At 47.3% G+C, this 15,784-nt stretch overlaps 1 protein-coding gene across 1 annotated transcript; it reads left to right on the top strand.

The window, feature by feature from the left end:
- The first annotated feature begins 451 nt into the window (after positions 1 to 451).
- Positions 452 to 14,529, top strand: LOC144939136 (homeobox protein Hox-B8-like). The gene is made up of 2 exons (XM_078866677.1): positions 452 to 1,077; positions 11,250 to 14,529. The coding sequence occupies exons 1-2, from the start codon at positions 501 to 503 to the stop codon at positions 11,564 to 11,566; spliced, it is 894 nt and encodes a 297-aa protein (XP_078722803.1). The 5' UTR covers positions 452 to 500; the 3' UTR covers positions 11,567 to 14,529.
- The last annotated feature ends 1,255 nt before the right edge of the window (positions 14,530 to 15,784 follow it).

The following is a 15,784-nucleotide window of genomic DNA, read 5'->3' as shown; positions in this document are numbered from 1 at the left end:
GTTGGTGGTGGTGGTGGTTGTAAGCGCAGCAGCAGCAGCATCAGCAGCAGCAGCTCCATGGAGCGGCGCGGTGCGTGGCAGTAAATCCCACGCTGTGACCGCCGAGACTCGGAGGGGTAAATACGACATTTGATCGCCGACGTGCAGAAAGAGACCGGATTTTTTTGTTGTTGGTGGGGGGGGGGTTTACGAACCCCCAGCTCCCCCCCCCCCTCCCCGCGCCCTTACGTGTTATAGGCCTAAATGGCCGCGCTAACCTAAATACGCATCGAGGAAGAGAGCAGCAGCAGCTGCAGCAGCTGCCGTCGTGATCATCCATGGGAGCCCGCGCCGCGTCGATGATTCCGTGCCGCGCGTTCTCCTCCTCCTGCTCGATGCACAGGCCGTCGTGTGACTGACAGAGTTTGGGGGGGGGGGGGTGGGACGGTGGTTGGGGTTGGAGGGCCGCCTACCCACGGCTCAGGCGTCGCCCGCCGTCTCCCTCCTTCCACGACCTCCCGATGAATTCCTACTTCGCGAATTCCCTCTTCGGCAAGTACAAAGCCGGCGAGGCGATGCGTCCCACCTACTACGACTGCCGCCTGGGCGCCGACGGGATGAACGCCCGTCAGGCGGTCTTCTACGGCCCCGCGGGACACGGCGGAGCCGCCGCTGCCGCCGCAGCTGCAGCGGCAGCCGCGGCCGCAGCCGCCGCAGCTGCAGCGGCAGGTTTCGATCTGCCGTCCGGGATGGCGCATGGCGGCGCGGGGTCCCACCACCACCACCCCCAGGACTTTTACCACCACCACCACCAGCAGCAGCAGCACGGAGGGTCCGGATCGGCCGCGTATCCTCAGCCAGGTTCGTGCGCCGCGCTCGAACCGTCGGCCAACTTCTACGGCTACGCTGCGTTTCCGTGCGGGAGGCAGCCGATGTTCGCCCTGCAGTCGGAGTGCGGTGGTGGTGGAGGAGGAGGAGGAGGAGCGGCTCAATACCACGCCGACTTCAAGGCTCTGGGGCCCTGCGCGGAGGACGAGTTGGAGTTCCCTGTGCAGGGGGCGTCGTCAGCACCGCTCTTCCCGTGGATGAGGAGCCAAGGTGAGCGGGTAGCGAGCAGTACATCCGTGCGAACGTGTTCGTCTGCCTCTCTCTGTGTGTGCGTGCGTGCGTCTGACTCTCTCTCTGTGCGTGCGTCTGACTCTCTTTCTGTGCGTGCGTCTGACTCTCTTTCTGTGCGTCTGCCTCTCTCTCTGTGTGCGTCTGCCTCTCTCTGTGTGTGCGTCTGCCTCTCTCTCTGTGTGCGTCTGCCTCTCTCTCTCTCTGTGTGCGTCTGCCTCTCTTTGTGTGCGTCTGCCTCTCTCTCTGTGTGCGTCTGCCTCTCTGTGTGCGTCTGCCTCTCTCTCTGTGTGCGTCTGCCTCTCTCTCTGTGCGTCTGCCTCTCTCTGTGTGCGTCTGCCTCTCTCTCTGTGTGCGTCTGCCTCTCTCTCTGTGCGTCTGCCTCTCTCTGTGTGCGTCTGCCTCTCTCTCTCTGTGCGTCTGCCTCTCTCTGTGCGTGCGTCTGCCTCTCTCTGTGTGTGCGTCTGCCTCTCTCTCTCTCTGTGTGCGTCTGCCTCTCTCTCTCTGTGCGTCTGCCTCTCTCTGTCTGTGCGTCTGCCTCTCTCTCTGTGTGCGTCTGCCTCTCTCTGTGTGCGTCTGACTCTCTCTCTGTGTGCGTCTGCCTCTCTCTGTGTGTGCGTCTGCCTCTCTCTCTCTCTGCGTGCGTCTGCCTCTCTCTCTGTGTGCGTCTGCCTCTCTCTCTCTGTGCGTCTGCCTCTCTCTCTGTGTGCGTCTGCCTCTCTCTGTGTGCGTCTGACTCTCTCTCTGTGTGCGTCTGCCTCTCTCTGTGTGCGTCTGCCTCTCTCTCTGCGTGCGTCTGCCTCTCTCTCTCTGTGCGTCTGCCTCTCTCTGCGTGCGTCTGCCTCTCTCTCTCTGTGTGCGTCTGCCTCTCTCTGTGTGCGTCTGCCTCTCTCTCTGCGTGCGTCTGCCTCTCTCTCTCTGTGTGCGTCTGCCTCTCTCTGTGTGCGTCTGCCTCTCTCTCTGTGTGCGTCTGCCTCTCTCTCTGTGTGCGTCTGCCTCTCTCTGTGTGCGTCTGCCTCTCTCTCTGTGTGCGTCTGCCTCTCTCTCTGTGTGCGTCTGCCTCTCTCTGTGTGCGTCTGCCTCTCTCTCTGCGTGCGTCTGCCTCTCTCTCTGTGCGTCTGCCTCTCTCTCTGTGTGCGTCTGCCTCTCTTTGTGTGTGCGTCTGCCTCTCTGTGTGTGCGTCTGCCTCTCTCTGTGTGCGTCTGCCTCTCTCTCTGTGTGCGTCTGCCTCTCTGTGTGTGCGTCTGCCTCTCTCTGTGCGTGCGTCTGCCTCTCTCTCTGTGTGCGTCTGCCTCTCTCTCTGTGTGCGTCTGCCTCTCTCTGTGTGCGTCTGCCTCTCTCTCTGTGTGCGTCTGCCTCTCTCTGTGTGCGTCTGCCTCTCTCTCTGTGTGCGTCTGCCTCTCTCTCTGTGTGCGTCTGCCTCTCTCTCTGCGTGCGTCTGCCTCTCTCTCTGTGTGCGTCTGCCTCTCTCTGTGTGCGTCTGCCTCTCTCTCTGTGCGTGCGTCTGCCTCTCTCTCTGTGTGCGTCTGACTCTCTCTCTGTGTGCGTCTGACTCTCTCTCTGTGTGCGTCTGACTCTCTCTCTGTGTGCGTCTGCCTCTCTCTCTCTCTGTGCGTCTGACTCTCTCTGTGTGCGTCTGCCTCTCTCTGTGCGTCTGCCTCTCTCTGTGTGTGTCTGCCTCTCTCTCTGTGTGCGTCTGCCTCTCTCTCTGTGTGCGTCTGCCTCTCTCTCTGTGTGCGTCTGCCTCTCTCTCTGTGTGCGTCTGCCTCTCTCTCTGTGTGCGTCTGCCTCTCTCTGTGTGTGCGTCTGCCTCTCTCTGTGTGTGCGTCTCACTCTCTCTGTGTGTGCGTCTGCCTCTCTCTCTGTGTGCGTCTGACTCTCTCTGTGTGTGCGTCTGCCTCTCTCTCTGTGTGCGTCTGCCTCTCTCTGTGTGTGCGTCTGCCTCTCTCTCTGTGTGCGTCTGCCTCTCTCTCTGTGTGCGTCTGCCTCTCTCTGTGTGCGTCTGCCTCTCTCTCTGTGTGCGTCTCACTCTCTCTGTGTGTGCGTCTGCCTCTCTCTCTGTGTGCGTCTGCCTCTCTCTGTGCGTGCGTCTGCCTCTCTCTATGTGTGCGTCTGCCTCTCTCTCTGTGTGCGTCTGCCTCTCTCTGTGTGCGTCTGCCTCTCTCTGTGTGTGTGTACATAACTCAGAGAGCAGCCTGCGCACACGGCCTCGGCGTCGTTTACGACTCCATATTTTTTTGAACAGGAGAAGGGGCCGGACTGAGGCTGTATTTTACAGTCGTAAAAGCGAGCGCGCTGAATGAGAGAACGGGAGCAATATTATGCTTGAGACTCGCGCGCGTACACACACACACGCGCGCAGACTAGCGCTTAAAGAGTTTGTCGCCACGCATATCACAGAGAGAGAGAGAGGTATTGTCGTGTTTATTATGGTTTTAACAAGTCGTGTTAAAAATGCATATATGTACGGTGTTGTGTATATGTGTAAGTCAATAAATAAGTTTGCGAGAATTTGACTCGGCCGGTCATTAAAGGTAGGTTGATTCACGTGGCACGCGATGGGGGCAGTTACCCCTCGGTTCATCACGAGTGTAATTTGATGATTATGAAAATCATAATAATAATCAACGAGGCATGTGTGTGTACCGTATATTTAAACCGCACGCTCAAATGACGTGAACTCGAGACGTGTGAGCGAAAGTCAACCTCGTTCGTCATGTTTTATGCGTACGCGTATTTAGTTCTTTTTTTTTTACATGATATAAATTTGAGCGGCGATTTCAATCGATGGACAGGCTAGAGAGAGTGTGTGTGTGTGTGGGGAGGGGGTGGTTTGTCTGCACGCTTTCAGTTTTAGCCACGCACACTCGATGCATCGTAAGGGAGCAGGACTGGGGAGGGTGGCGATATTGTTCAGACGCAGGGAATTCGTCCACCGTGCCCGCATGCACGGGTGTCAGAACATCAGCATCGCAAGACATCGCGTGCATTGCAAGGGGATACATTCATCGTGATGCACATCTCTGTGTCGTCTCACTGCTGGATGAAGCCTCCCCCCCCCCCACCACTCCTCCCCGTACCGTGCAGTTCACGTGAGTTGTTTGACCATACTTCACCAATGCTGATCAGTGCTGGGGATTGGTGAAAGGGGGTGGCCCACGTAAGGACTGGTCCAGACATCACTGGCCGCCGGTGTTGTATTAGTATTGGCTGGAAATCGAACTTGGGTCGATGGGTTCATCATAGATAATCGAGGTTTTTTTGGGGTAGATCGCGTAAATATATAAATGTGTCGTTAAACCCGCCACCACCCGACACGGCCAATTAATAAGGTTTGTCACGTAAACAGAACGGGGCCAATTCGTTACTAGGACAGCACTAGTGTGTAGTGTAGTGTATAGTGGTGTATAGTGTAGTGTATAGTAGTGTATAGTATAGTGTATAGTAGTGTATAGTAGTGTATAGTGGTGTGTAGTGTAGTGTATAGTAGTGTATAGTAATGTATAGTGTGTGTATAGTGTAGTGTATAGTCGTGTATAGTGTAGTGTATAGTAGTGTATAGTGTAGTGTATAGTGTAGTGTATAGTGTATTGTATGGTGTAGTGTATAGTAGTGTATAGTGTAGTGTATAGTGTAGTGTATAGTAGTGTATAGTGTGTGTATAGTGTGTGCATAGTAGTGTATAGTAGTGTATAGTGTAGTGTATAGTAGTGTATAGTAGTGTATAGTAGTGTATAGTGTAGTGTATAGTAGTGTATAGTAGTGTATAGTGTAGTATATAGTAGTGTATAGTAGTGTATAGTGCAGTGTATAGTAGTGTATAGTAGTGTATAGTGTAGTGTATAGTAGTGTATAGTGTAGTGTATAGTAGTGTATAGTGGTGTATAGTGTAGTGTATAGTAGTGTATAGTGTAGTGTATAGTAGTGTATAGTAGTGTATAGTAGTGTATAGTGTAGTGTATAGTGTAGTGTATAGTAGTGTATAGTGTAGTGTATAGTAGTGTATAGTGTAGTGTATAGTAGTGTATAGTAGTGTATAGTAGTGTATAGTGTAGTGTATAGTGTAGTGTATAGTGTAGTGTATAGTAGTGTATAGTAGTGTATAGTAGTGTATAGTAGTGTATAGTAGTGTATAGTGTAGTGTATAGTAGTGTAAAATGGTGTATAATAGTGTATAGTGTAGTGTATAGTAGTGTATAGTAGTTATAGTGTAGTGTATAGTAGTGTATAGTGTAGTGTATAGTAGTGTCTAGTGTAGTGTATAGTAGTGTAAAGTGGTGTATAGTAGTGTATAGTGTAGTGTATAGTAGTGTATAGTAGTGTATAGTAGTGTAAAGTGTAGTGTATAGTAGTGTATAGTGGTGTATAGTAGTGTATAGTGTAGTGTATAGTGTGTATAGTAGTGTATAGTAGTGTATATTGGTGTATAGTAGTGTATAGTGTAGTGTATAGTGTAGTGTATAGTAGTGTATAGTGTAGTATATAGTAGTGTATAGTGTAGTGTATAGAAGTGTATAGTGTAGTGCATAGTACTGTATAGTGTAGTGTATAGTAGTGTATAGTGTAGTGTATAGTAGTGTATAGTAGTGTATAGTGTAGTGTATAGTGTAGTGTATAGTAGTGTATAGTGTAGTGTATAGTAGTGTATAGTGTGTGTATAGTAGTGTATAGTGTGTGTATCGTAGTTTATAGTAGTGTATAGTAGTGTATAGTGGTGTATAGTGTAGTGTATAGTGTAGTGTATAGTAGTGTATAGTGTGTGTATAGTAGTGTATAGTGTGTGTGTATAGTAGTGTATAGTGTAGTGTATAGTAGTGTATAGTGTGTGTATATAGTAGTGTATAGTGTAGTGTATAGTAGTGTATAGTGTAGTGTATAGTAGTGTATAGTGTGTGTGTATAGTGTAGTGTATAGTAGTGTATAGTGTAGTGTATAGTAGTGTATAGTGTAGTGTATAGTAGTGTATAGTGTAGTGTATAGTAGTGTATAGTGTGTGTATAGTAGTGTATAGTGTAGTGTATAGTAGTGTAAAGTGTAGTGTATAGTAGTGTATAGTAGTGTAAAGTGTAGTGTATAGTAGTGTATAGTGGTGTATAGTAGTGTATAGTGTAGTGTATAGTGTGTATAGTAGTGTATAGTAGTGTATATTAGTGTATAGTAGTGTATAGTGTAGTGTATAGTGAGTGTAGTGTATAGTAGTGTATAGTGTAGTATATAGTAGTGTATAGTGTAGTGTATAGAAGTGTATAGTGTAGTGCATAGTACTGTACAGTGTAGTGTATAGTAGTGTATAGTGTAGTGTATAGTAGTGTATAGTAGTGTATAGTGTAGTGTATAGTGTAGTGTATAGTAGTGTATAGTGTAGTGTATAGTAGTGTATAGTAGTGTATAGTGTAGTGTATAGTAGTGTATAGTAGTGTATAGTGTAGTGTATAGTAGTGTATCGTGTGTGTATAGTAGTGTATAGTGTGTATATAGTAGTGTATAGTGTTTGTATAGTAGTGTATAGTGTGTGTATAGTAGTTTATAGTAGTGTATAGTAGTGTATAGTGGTGTATAGTGTAGTGTATAGTGTAGTGTATAGTAGTGTATAGTGTGTGTATAGTAGTGTATAGTGGTGTATATAGTAGTGTATAGTGTAGTGTAGTGTATATAGTAGTGTATAGTGTAGTGTATAGTAGTGTATAGTGTAGTGTATAGTAGTGTATAGTGTAGTGTATAATAGTGTATAGTGTAGTGTATAGTAGTGTATAGTGTGTGTATATAATAGTGTATAGTGTAGTGTATAGTAGTGTAAGGTGTAGTGTATAGTAGTGTATAGTGTGTGTGTATAGTGTAGTGTATAGTAGTGTATAGTGTAGTGTATAGTAGTGTATAGTGTAGTGTACAGTAGTGTATAGTGGAGTGTATAGTAGTGTATAGTGTGTGTATAGTAGTGTATAGTGTAGTGTATAGTGTGTGTATAGTAGTGTATAGTGTAGTGTATATTAGTGTATAGTGTAGTGTATAGTGTAGTGTATAGTAGTGTATAGTGTGTGTGTATAGTGTAGTGTATAGTAGTGTAAAGTGGTGTATAGTAGTGTATAGTGTAGTGTAGTCTATAGTGTAGTGTTTAGTAGTGTATAGTAGTGTATAGTGTGTGTATAGTAGTGTATAGTGTAGTGTATATTAGTGTATAGTGTAGTGTATAGTGTAGTGTATAGTAGTGTATAGTGTGTGTATAGTAGTGTATAGTGTAGTGTATATTAGTGTATAGTGTAGTGTATAGTGTAGTGTATAGTGTAGTGTATAGTAGTGTATAGTGTGTGTATAGTAGTGTATAGTGTAGTGTATAGTAGTGTATAGTGTAGTGTACAGTAGTGTATAGTGTGTGTATAGTAGTGTATAGTGTAGTGTATAGTAGTGTATAGTGTAGTGTATAGTAGTGTATAGTAGTGTATAGTGTAGTGTATATTAGTGTATAGTATAGTGTAGTGTATAGTGTAGTGTATTGTAGTGTATAGTGTGTGTATAGTAGTGTATAGTGTAGTGTATAGTAGTGTATAGTGTAGTGTACAGTAGTGTATAGTAGTGTATAGTAGTGTATAGTGTAGTGTATAGTGTAGTGTACAGTGTAGTGTATAGTGTAGTGTATAGTAGTGTATAGTAGTCTATAGTGTAGTGTATAGTAGTGTATAGTAGTGTATAGTGTGTGTATAGTAGTGTATAGTGTGTGTATAGTAGTGTATAGTGTGTGTATAGTAGTGTATAGTGTAGTGTATAGTAGTGTATAGTGTAGTGTATAGTAGTCTATAGTGTAGTGTAAAGTAGTGTATAGTGTGTGTATAGTAGTGTATAGTGTAGTGTATAGTAGTGTATAGTGTGTGTATAGTAGTGTATAGTGTAGTGTATAGTAGTGTATAGTATAGTGTATAGTATAGTGTAGTGTATAGTAGTGTATAGTGTAGTGTATAGTAGTGTATAGTGTGTATAGTGTGTGTATAGTAGTGTATAGTGTAGTGTATAGTGTGTGTATAGTAGTGTATAGTGTAGTGTATAGTGTAGTGTATAGTGTAGTGTATAGTGTAGTGTATAGTAGTGTATAGTGTAGTGTATAGTGTAGTGTATAGTGTAGTGTATAGTAGTGTATAGTAGTGTATAGTGTAGTGTATAGTGTAGTGTATAGTGTAGTGTATAGTAGTGTATAGTGTAGTGTATAGTAGTGTATAGTATAGTGTATAGTGATGTATAGTAGTGTATAGTGTGTGTATTGTAGTGTATAGTGTGTGTATAGTAGTGTATAGTAGTGTATAGTATAGTGTATAGTGATGTATAGTAGTGTATAGTGTGTGTATAGTAGTGTATAGTGTAGTGTATAGTAGTGTATAGTGTAGTGTATAGTAGTGTATAGTATAGTGTATAGTGATGTATAGTAGTGTATAGTGTGTGTATAGTAGTGTATAGTGTAGTGTATAGTAGTGTATAGTGTAGTGTATAGTAGTGTATAGTAGTGTATAGTGTAGTGTATAGTAGTGTATAGTGTAGTGTATAGTGTAGTGTATAGTGTAGTGTATAGTGTAGTGTATAGTAGTGTATAGTGTAGTATACTAGTACAGCATAATCGACGTGTTAAAGAGCCAAGCCACACCATTTACAATCTGAGTACGACGTTTCGCCAGTAACTACAACTACCTGTATTATGGATGATATTGGTCGCAACAGCCTACTACTACTGCGTTTTAAACTGGGTTTCCTAGTAGCGCAGTGCGGTGATCACCAGAGGTGTGGACTCGAGTCATGTGACTTGGACTCGAGTCAGACTCGAGTCATGAATTTGATGACTTGCGACTCGACTTGGACTTGCATAACAATGACTTTGTCCCACCTATGAGATGTGGACTCGAGTCATGTGACTTGGACTCGAGTCAGACTCGAGTCATGAATTTGATGACTTGCGACTCGACTTGGACTTGCATAACAATGACTTTGTCCCACCTCTGGTGATCACTACACGCCACCGCTCCCTACGCCCGGATCGGAGTCAGGAGCGGTTTTGGATATCGTCCCTGCGCTGATTTCAATCGTCGAGTTCAGGTGACCTCGTTCCGAGTTGCAGTGCGCTCACAACCCACTTGGCCACGGCTCCATCCCCATAGCCACCCGAGACAGTGCTCATCACCGCATGTGGTTTACTCTCTCCGTAAATAACTCTTATAAGTTACTAAGCGTGTGGGGGGTGGTGGGGGATGAATAAAGTTCAACTTACCGACGGTGCGTTGTGAAGGAAATGTTTTTTTCTCTTCTTCAAATGCTCACGATCATTTAACAGCTCACGTGGCTCCGTGTTTGTTTTTGTTTGTTTGTTTTGATTAACCGCTCAAGCGCACTGTCCAAGCGGACTTCGTGCTCAATTGTCGGCGTTATTGTGTGTCACCTGAACACGGATCCTGCCACAGTCACGTGGGAGTTCCCTCGATGGGCTCTGGGCCGCCACTCGAGATGAACCTGCGTAGGACAATTTGTCTTATATCTCTCGTAAATGGGGGTGAGGGGGGACGAGGAGGAGGAGGAGGGGTGGGAGCGGTGGCTTTGTGGTTAGCGCACTGCGCGATGATGAACCCAGCGAGCCGAGTTCGATTTCCGACCACGGCTAAAACCATCAGCTGCGAGTTCTATCTGAACCTGTCCTGACGCGGGCCATCTCTCGTTCGTTGACCCGCGCTGACGTGCGTGGTGAAGTATGGTCAAAACGAACCGCAAAACGACAATGCTCTCGATCAGACAAACTCAGCGATACCCCCAATTTACATCACGGCATCTCCCTTGCCAGTGTCGACATATAATCATGGGGTTTTACCCTTTCTGGTAATAAAACAGTTGTGTTTGAGATGTTAAAATACCAAACGGAAACCTTTTGCAAGGAACCGTGTCTGCATCAACCACGCGTCCTTGTGGTGGACATTGTCAAGACAATGCATCTTCTTAGGTTTTTTCGGTAAAGTCACGTAGAAAGTAAAATAAAATAAAAACAAAAATCACGACGTTTCGGAGGCAACGTCTGCTGGGAGGAGCTGCTATGAGCGAGTCACAGTCAAGGCCGGCACGGCACACGAGCGAGTGTGTGGACACAATCACGTCCCACCAACCTTTGTCTCCCCACTACCGATGTGTATTTACGCGCCACATCAGGTGCTCGATTGCATGCCGAGTGGACCTAGGGAAGGCCACGACTGGTTCAGATATTCATAATTGTTCTTCTTGGTTTTTTCGGTAAAGTCACGTAGAAGGGAAGTAATAAAATAATAAAAATAAAACATAATAAAATGAAACAATTCTCACGACGTTTCGGCCACAACGCAAGCAGCCATCCTCAGGTGAAGAATGAGACAATCCAAGCTAGGAGCTTACATATAAGCTGGGTTGGGGGTGGGAGAAGAGCGCCTTAACAAAAAGAATGTGCATATCAAGATGAGTTTAGCATATACATGGGAAATGCGCAGGGGGCGGGGGGGCTTCAAAGTCATACCATGCCCACGCACTATGCAGGATCAACAGCACCAAGGGGGGGTGCAGGGATTAGCATTAACAAAGGAAAGGAATGCCAATGATATGTAGCTGCAGTAACTAAACAACACCGTAGAAAACTAAGGTATAAACTACATACAAAGACTAAAATATAAACTGCATAGCACCATCAGTATACTTACTATACTCTACAATAAGCTGAGTTACTAACAGCAAGTAATACATTACAATTCTACGTCGTAAAAGTTATATAATATGCTTCCATTTAAACTTTATTCTCTTACATCAACCGAGCATATACCGTACTATATACTGCCATAGATAAACCCAACATTAAATTATATACTGTATTGCAATAAACCACATTTCAACATAACACTATGTATTATTCTACCTACCCTAATGTGTATCAAAATGGTTTATTAGTGGGCTCACATGACATTGACTTCTCCAAGACAGAGGTTCTCTGCAAGCCACCTGGCTATCATGAGAGATTCGTTCATGAGGCGATCCACATATACAAACACAGAGACAATTTTAATCGAGAAGATGGATTCTGGCTTAGCAATCATTGGAAGGACGTAATAAACATAATCAAAACTTGCTCGTGCCGTAGTTCATTCTGCTGTTCGTGTCCGTGTGTCTCGCAGTGGGACCGGGCAGGCGACGTGGCCGCCAGACGTACTCGCGCTACCAGACCCTGGAGCTGGAGAAGGAGTTCCTCTTCAACCCGTACCTGACTCGCAAGCGGCGCATCGAGGTGTCGCACGCGCTCGGCCTCACCGAGCGCCAGGTCAAGATCTGGTTCCAGAACCGGCGCATGAAGTGGAAAAAAGAGAATCACAGGGACAAGTTTCCGGCGAGGAAGGAGGACATGCTGCTCAAGGAGCCCGACAAAGCCGCCGACGACGACAACTCTGCGGACGAGGGCTCGGAGGGCACCTCGAAGAACGAGGATGCGGAATGACGATTGGTGATGATTGGTGATGATGACGATGGTGATGTAGCAGCACGGTAGGGGGGGGGTGGAGGGTGTGGCGCGGTGTGGCGATTCCGGAAGCGTGAGGGCAGAGCGCGCTTCGTTTGTTCTCCTACCCCCCCTCCCCTCCCCTCCCTCGCACCTCCAATGAGCACGGTTTGCTACGTACGGTGCGAACGAAGTTCAACATCGGACCTGTCGTCGGATACGTGACCCCCCCCCCGGCTCTCAACTCGCCTGGCAGTGATCTACGACGGCGACGATCAGAGAGCGAATCGTTTGCCTGGTTCGAACGGGCAAAAAGAAGAAAACAAAACAAAAACCCCAACCTTAAATCTGGCCTCGTCAAATAATAATAATGATGGTCGTGATTATTATACCCGCTCTGTGAAACAAAACAAAAGTCGCAGTGTGCGGATTGCGATGTCTGTGCGTGTGAGCGTGTGCGTGTGAGCGTCTGCGTGTGTTTGGGGAGCGGTGGCGCAGCGGTTAGCGCGCTGCGCCACGAATCCGGCGAGCGGAGTAAAATGTGGATACCCGCTCACGGCCACCAACACCAGTGACAGCGATTATCCGAACTGGGCCTTGTGCCTCCCGTAGGTCGACTCAGCCTTAAATGAGTACCTGGTGCAGTGTGTAAACGTGGCCACCTGGGAGATGTCGGCGGTGGGGGCGTGGTGGTGGCCACCCTTCGCGCGCAGTGACCTTCTTAGGTGGTGTTCGCTAACAGCACTTGCCCCAACAGTCTGTTATGGCTATACGAGGGATCTTTGTATTTGTGTGAGCGAGGCGTGTGTGAGCGGTGTGTGTGTGTTTGTGGGTGTGAGTGTTTGTGTGTGTGTGAGTGGTGTGTGTGTGTGTGTATTTGTGTGTGTTTGTCGTGGTGACGTCAACGCCACTTAGTGGCGAATGGCGGTTGTGTGTGTTTGTGTGTGTGAGCGAGGCGTGTGTGAGCGGTGTGTGTTTGTGTGTGTTTGTGTGTGTGTGAGCGGTGTGTTTGTGTGTGTGAGCGATGCGTGAGTGAGTGGTGTGTGTGTGTGTGAGCGGTGTGAGTGTTTGTGTGTGTGTGTGAGTGTTTGTGTGTGTGTTTGTGTGTGTGTTTGTGTGTGTGTGCGTGTTTGTGTGTGTGTGTGTTTGTGTATGTTTGTGTGTGTGTGTGTGAGCGGTGTGTGTGTGTGTATTTGTGTGTGTGTTTGTGTGTGTGTTTGTGTGTGTGAGCGGTGTGTGTGTGTGTGAGCGGGGTGTGTGTTTGTGTGAGCGGTGTGTGTGTGTGTGAGCGAGGCATGTGCGCGTGTGTGTTTGTGTGTGTGAGCGGTGTGTGTGTTTGTGTGTGTGTGTGAGCGGTGTGTGTGAGCGGTGTGTGTGTTTGTGTGTGTGTTTGTGTGCGTGTGTGAGCGGTGTGTGTGTTTGTGTGTGTTTGTGTGTGTGAGCGGTGTGTGTGTTTGTGTGTGTGTGTGAGCGGTGTGTGTGTGTTTGTGTTTGTTTGTGTGTGTGTGTGTGTTTGTGTGTGTGTGAGCGAGGCGTGTGTGAGCGGTGTGTGTGTTTGTGTGTGTGAGCGGTGTGTGTGTTTGTGTGCGTGTGTGAGCGGTGTGTGTGTGTTTGTGTTTGTTTGTGTGTGTGTGTGTGTGTGTTTGTGTGTGTGAGCGAGGCGTGTGTGAGCGGTGTGTGTGTGTGTGTTTGCGCGGTGTGTTTGTGTGTGTGTGTGTGCGCGGTGTGTGTGTTTGTGTGTTTGAGCGGTGTGTTTGTGTGTGTGTGTTTGTGTGAGCGAGGCATGTGCGTGCGTGTGTGTACACGCGACGTCAAAGTGCATTAAGGCGGGACGTGGCGCTGATTTGGGGAAGCGGTGGGTTCGGAGTGGTCTGAACTCGTGTGTTTTGATGGTGGACAGACCCACGGTGGGTTATCAAGCTCGCGTGGGGGTAGGGGTCCAAACAACGACACACACACACACACAAAGGTTGGAATCTTTGGTATTTTTTTTCTTCCAGAGGTGGTCGAATGAAATCAAGGCTTAATTTCTCACTCGATATTTCTGCCCGGAACGCTGCTATGGGAGCCGCCTTGGAATCGTAGACAACAAGGGTACGCGCCAGGGTTGCCCAAACTCGTTAAGCGCTGCACGCGTCCGATGATTGCTAAGCGCGTGTCACGTGACGGGCTAATCGCCACGCGTGCCACGTGTGCCCGCACGCTCGGAGCACGCGTACGCACGCACCGAGATCTCGATCTTCGATCGTGCGTCACGTGGGACGCGTGCCGCGAGTTAATTCGTATTTGAATGGGGAGAAATAAGTAGCGTAGTGGTGGCGGCGGTGGCGAGCCGCGTGGACTAGAGTTTGGAAAACCCTGGTATAATCGAATCATATAATTGGACCATGTAGATATGATCCTAGAATCATACGAACAGGTTTAAAATGCAGACCATCTGAGGACAATAAGGACGCGGTGGTGGTTCTGCCCAATACATAATTCGAGGTGACGTCCAGGACTTTCTGTGCTCTGAAATTAAGAACCGGGTATTATTTTGGGGGTGGCGGACGTATTTGACCGTGGAGTTCTTGGACCTCCCCGTTCATGAACTGGGACTCAAAGTGAGTTGATTGGAAGGCCGTGCAGGAATCTCCACTGCAGGATCTCTGTGAATGAGTCGACGGATTTTGTTGTTTTGTATCGAAAGATTGAATTTCGTGCCCAACAACATGAGCTACCTAAACATAAAAAAACATTTTATTTTATATATAATATAGTTTTTGTTCCTTCTATCGACGCATTTAATGCATGTTCATAATAAGATATGTTTATTTTATCTCTCTCTTTCTTATTTTACAATTATACCACTCGTTACGATCAAGCACTCGTTAATCAGAACAAGCCACGCGGAAACGTGCACACTCGTATAGAGAGATTCGTCGGAAGCGATGTAAATCCACACACACACATGGACACACGAACAAAAATAAATATTCAACAACAACAATAATACATGTTACGTCGTTTTATTTGTTTTGTATATTTTCTGTGAAGGTTTGGTCCGTCTGAGAGGAAGACGCGCCGTCCGCTCAATAAAAACAAAAATTTAAACAAAAATAAAAGCGTTCACAAACGACCAACCACGAAGCGCATTGTTTGAAATGTAAACAAACGGTACCATCTAGGCCCACCGTATCATAATCCTTTGTGAAACTATTGTAATAAAATAATACAGTATCCACGCTTTGCGCTAACAGTGGCGCAAAAAAGATGTTAATTTGAATTTTAAAAAATCACATTTTGCCACCAAAACTGCCTCACTGCGCAAGTGTACAACAGCATAACGTTTCGGGCAATGGCCCTCCTTCAGGACAGCGAGAGCATACAGGCCGCACTCTACAGTAATGTGGTGGTGATGGTGCTGCTTATATACACAGACAAGACGAAACTTCCCCCCCCACCCCATCTATCCTGAACACGCTGTGCTGTTAGCGAGCACCTGTTAAGGGCGGCACAGCACACCACGTGGTGTGTGGCCAGCTCCACGCCCCGGCCGCCTTCGTCTCCCTAGTGGCGGTGTTTACGCAGCGCGCCAGGTAGGTGTTAATTTTGAGGCTGAGTCGACCCAGGGGAGGCACAGGACCGGTTGGGATATTCGCCATGAGCATTGGTCGCGAGCGCTGGTCGGGTTTGGCAGCGCAGCACGCTAACCGCGACGCCACCGCTCCCGACACACAAGACAACGATTTCCCCGTGAAGCCTGAACTGACTGTAGGGGCAAGTGCTGTTAGCGAGCGCCTATGAAGGCCGGCACTGTGGCACACGAGGGTGGGTGGCCAGCACCACGCCCGCCCGCCCGCCTTTGTCTCCCTAGTGGCGTTACTTACGCATCGCTCCAGGTACTCATTTGAGGCTGAGTCAACCTAAGAGAGGCCCTGGATCGATTCAGATATAATCGTCACTGGGTGTTGGCCGCGAGCGGGAATCGAACGCGCAGCGCCGCGAACCACGACATACAAACAAACACACACATTCGGACACGCGACTTTTCAATGAATCATATTCTCAGGTTTTTTCGGTAAAGTCACGTAGGTAAAACATTAAAAGTAATGAAAGTAAAATAAAACAAAACAAAAATAAAATTCACGACGTTTCGGAGGCAACACAAGTCTCCGTCATCAGGTGGGACCGTCACAGCCAGATTAGCTGCATTTTCAATGAAGTTGACGTGATGTT

The sequence above is a fragment of the Lampetra fluviatilis genome, chromosome 1 (assembly GCF_964198595.1).
Source record: "Lampetra fluviatilis chromosome 1, kcLamFluv1.1, whole genome shotgun sequence".
NCBI lineage: Eukaryota > Metazoa > Chordata > Hyperoartia > Petromyzontiformes > Petromyzontidae > Lampetra > Lampetra fluviatilis.
Note: the sequence above shows the minus strand (reverse complement) of the source record. Positions and strands in the feature narration are given on the sequence as shown.

Excerpts from the sequence above, each read along its gene's own strand:
- LOC144939136 (XM_078866677.1), top strand. The coding sequence starts at position 501 with ATGAATTCCTACTTCGCGAATTCCCTCTTCGGCAAGTACAAAGCCGGC. Across the intron at positions 1,078-11,249 it reads CCCGTGGATGAGGAGCCAAG|TGGGACCGGGCAGGCGACGT; the intron begins GTGAGCGGGTAG and ends TGTGTCTCGCAG.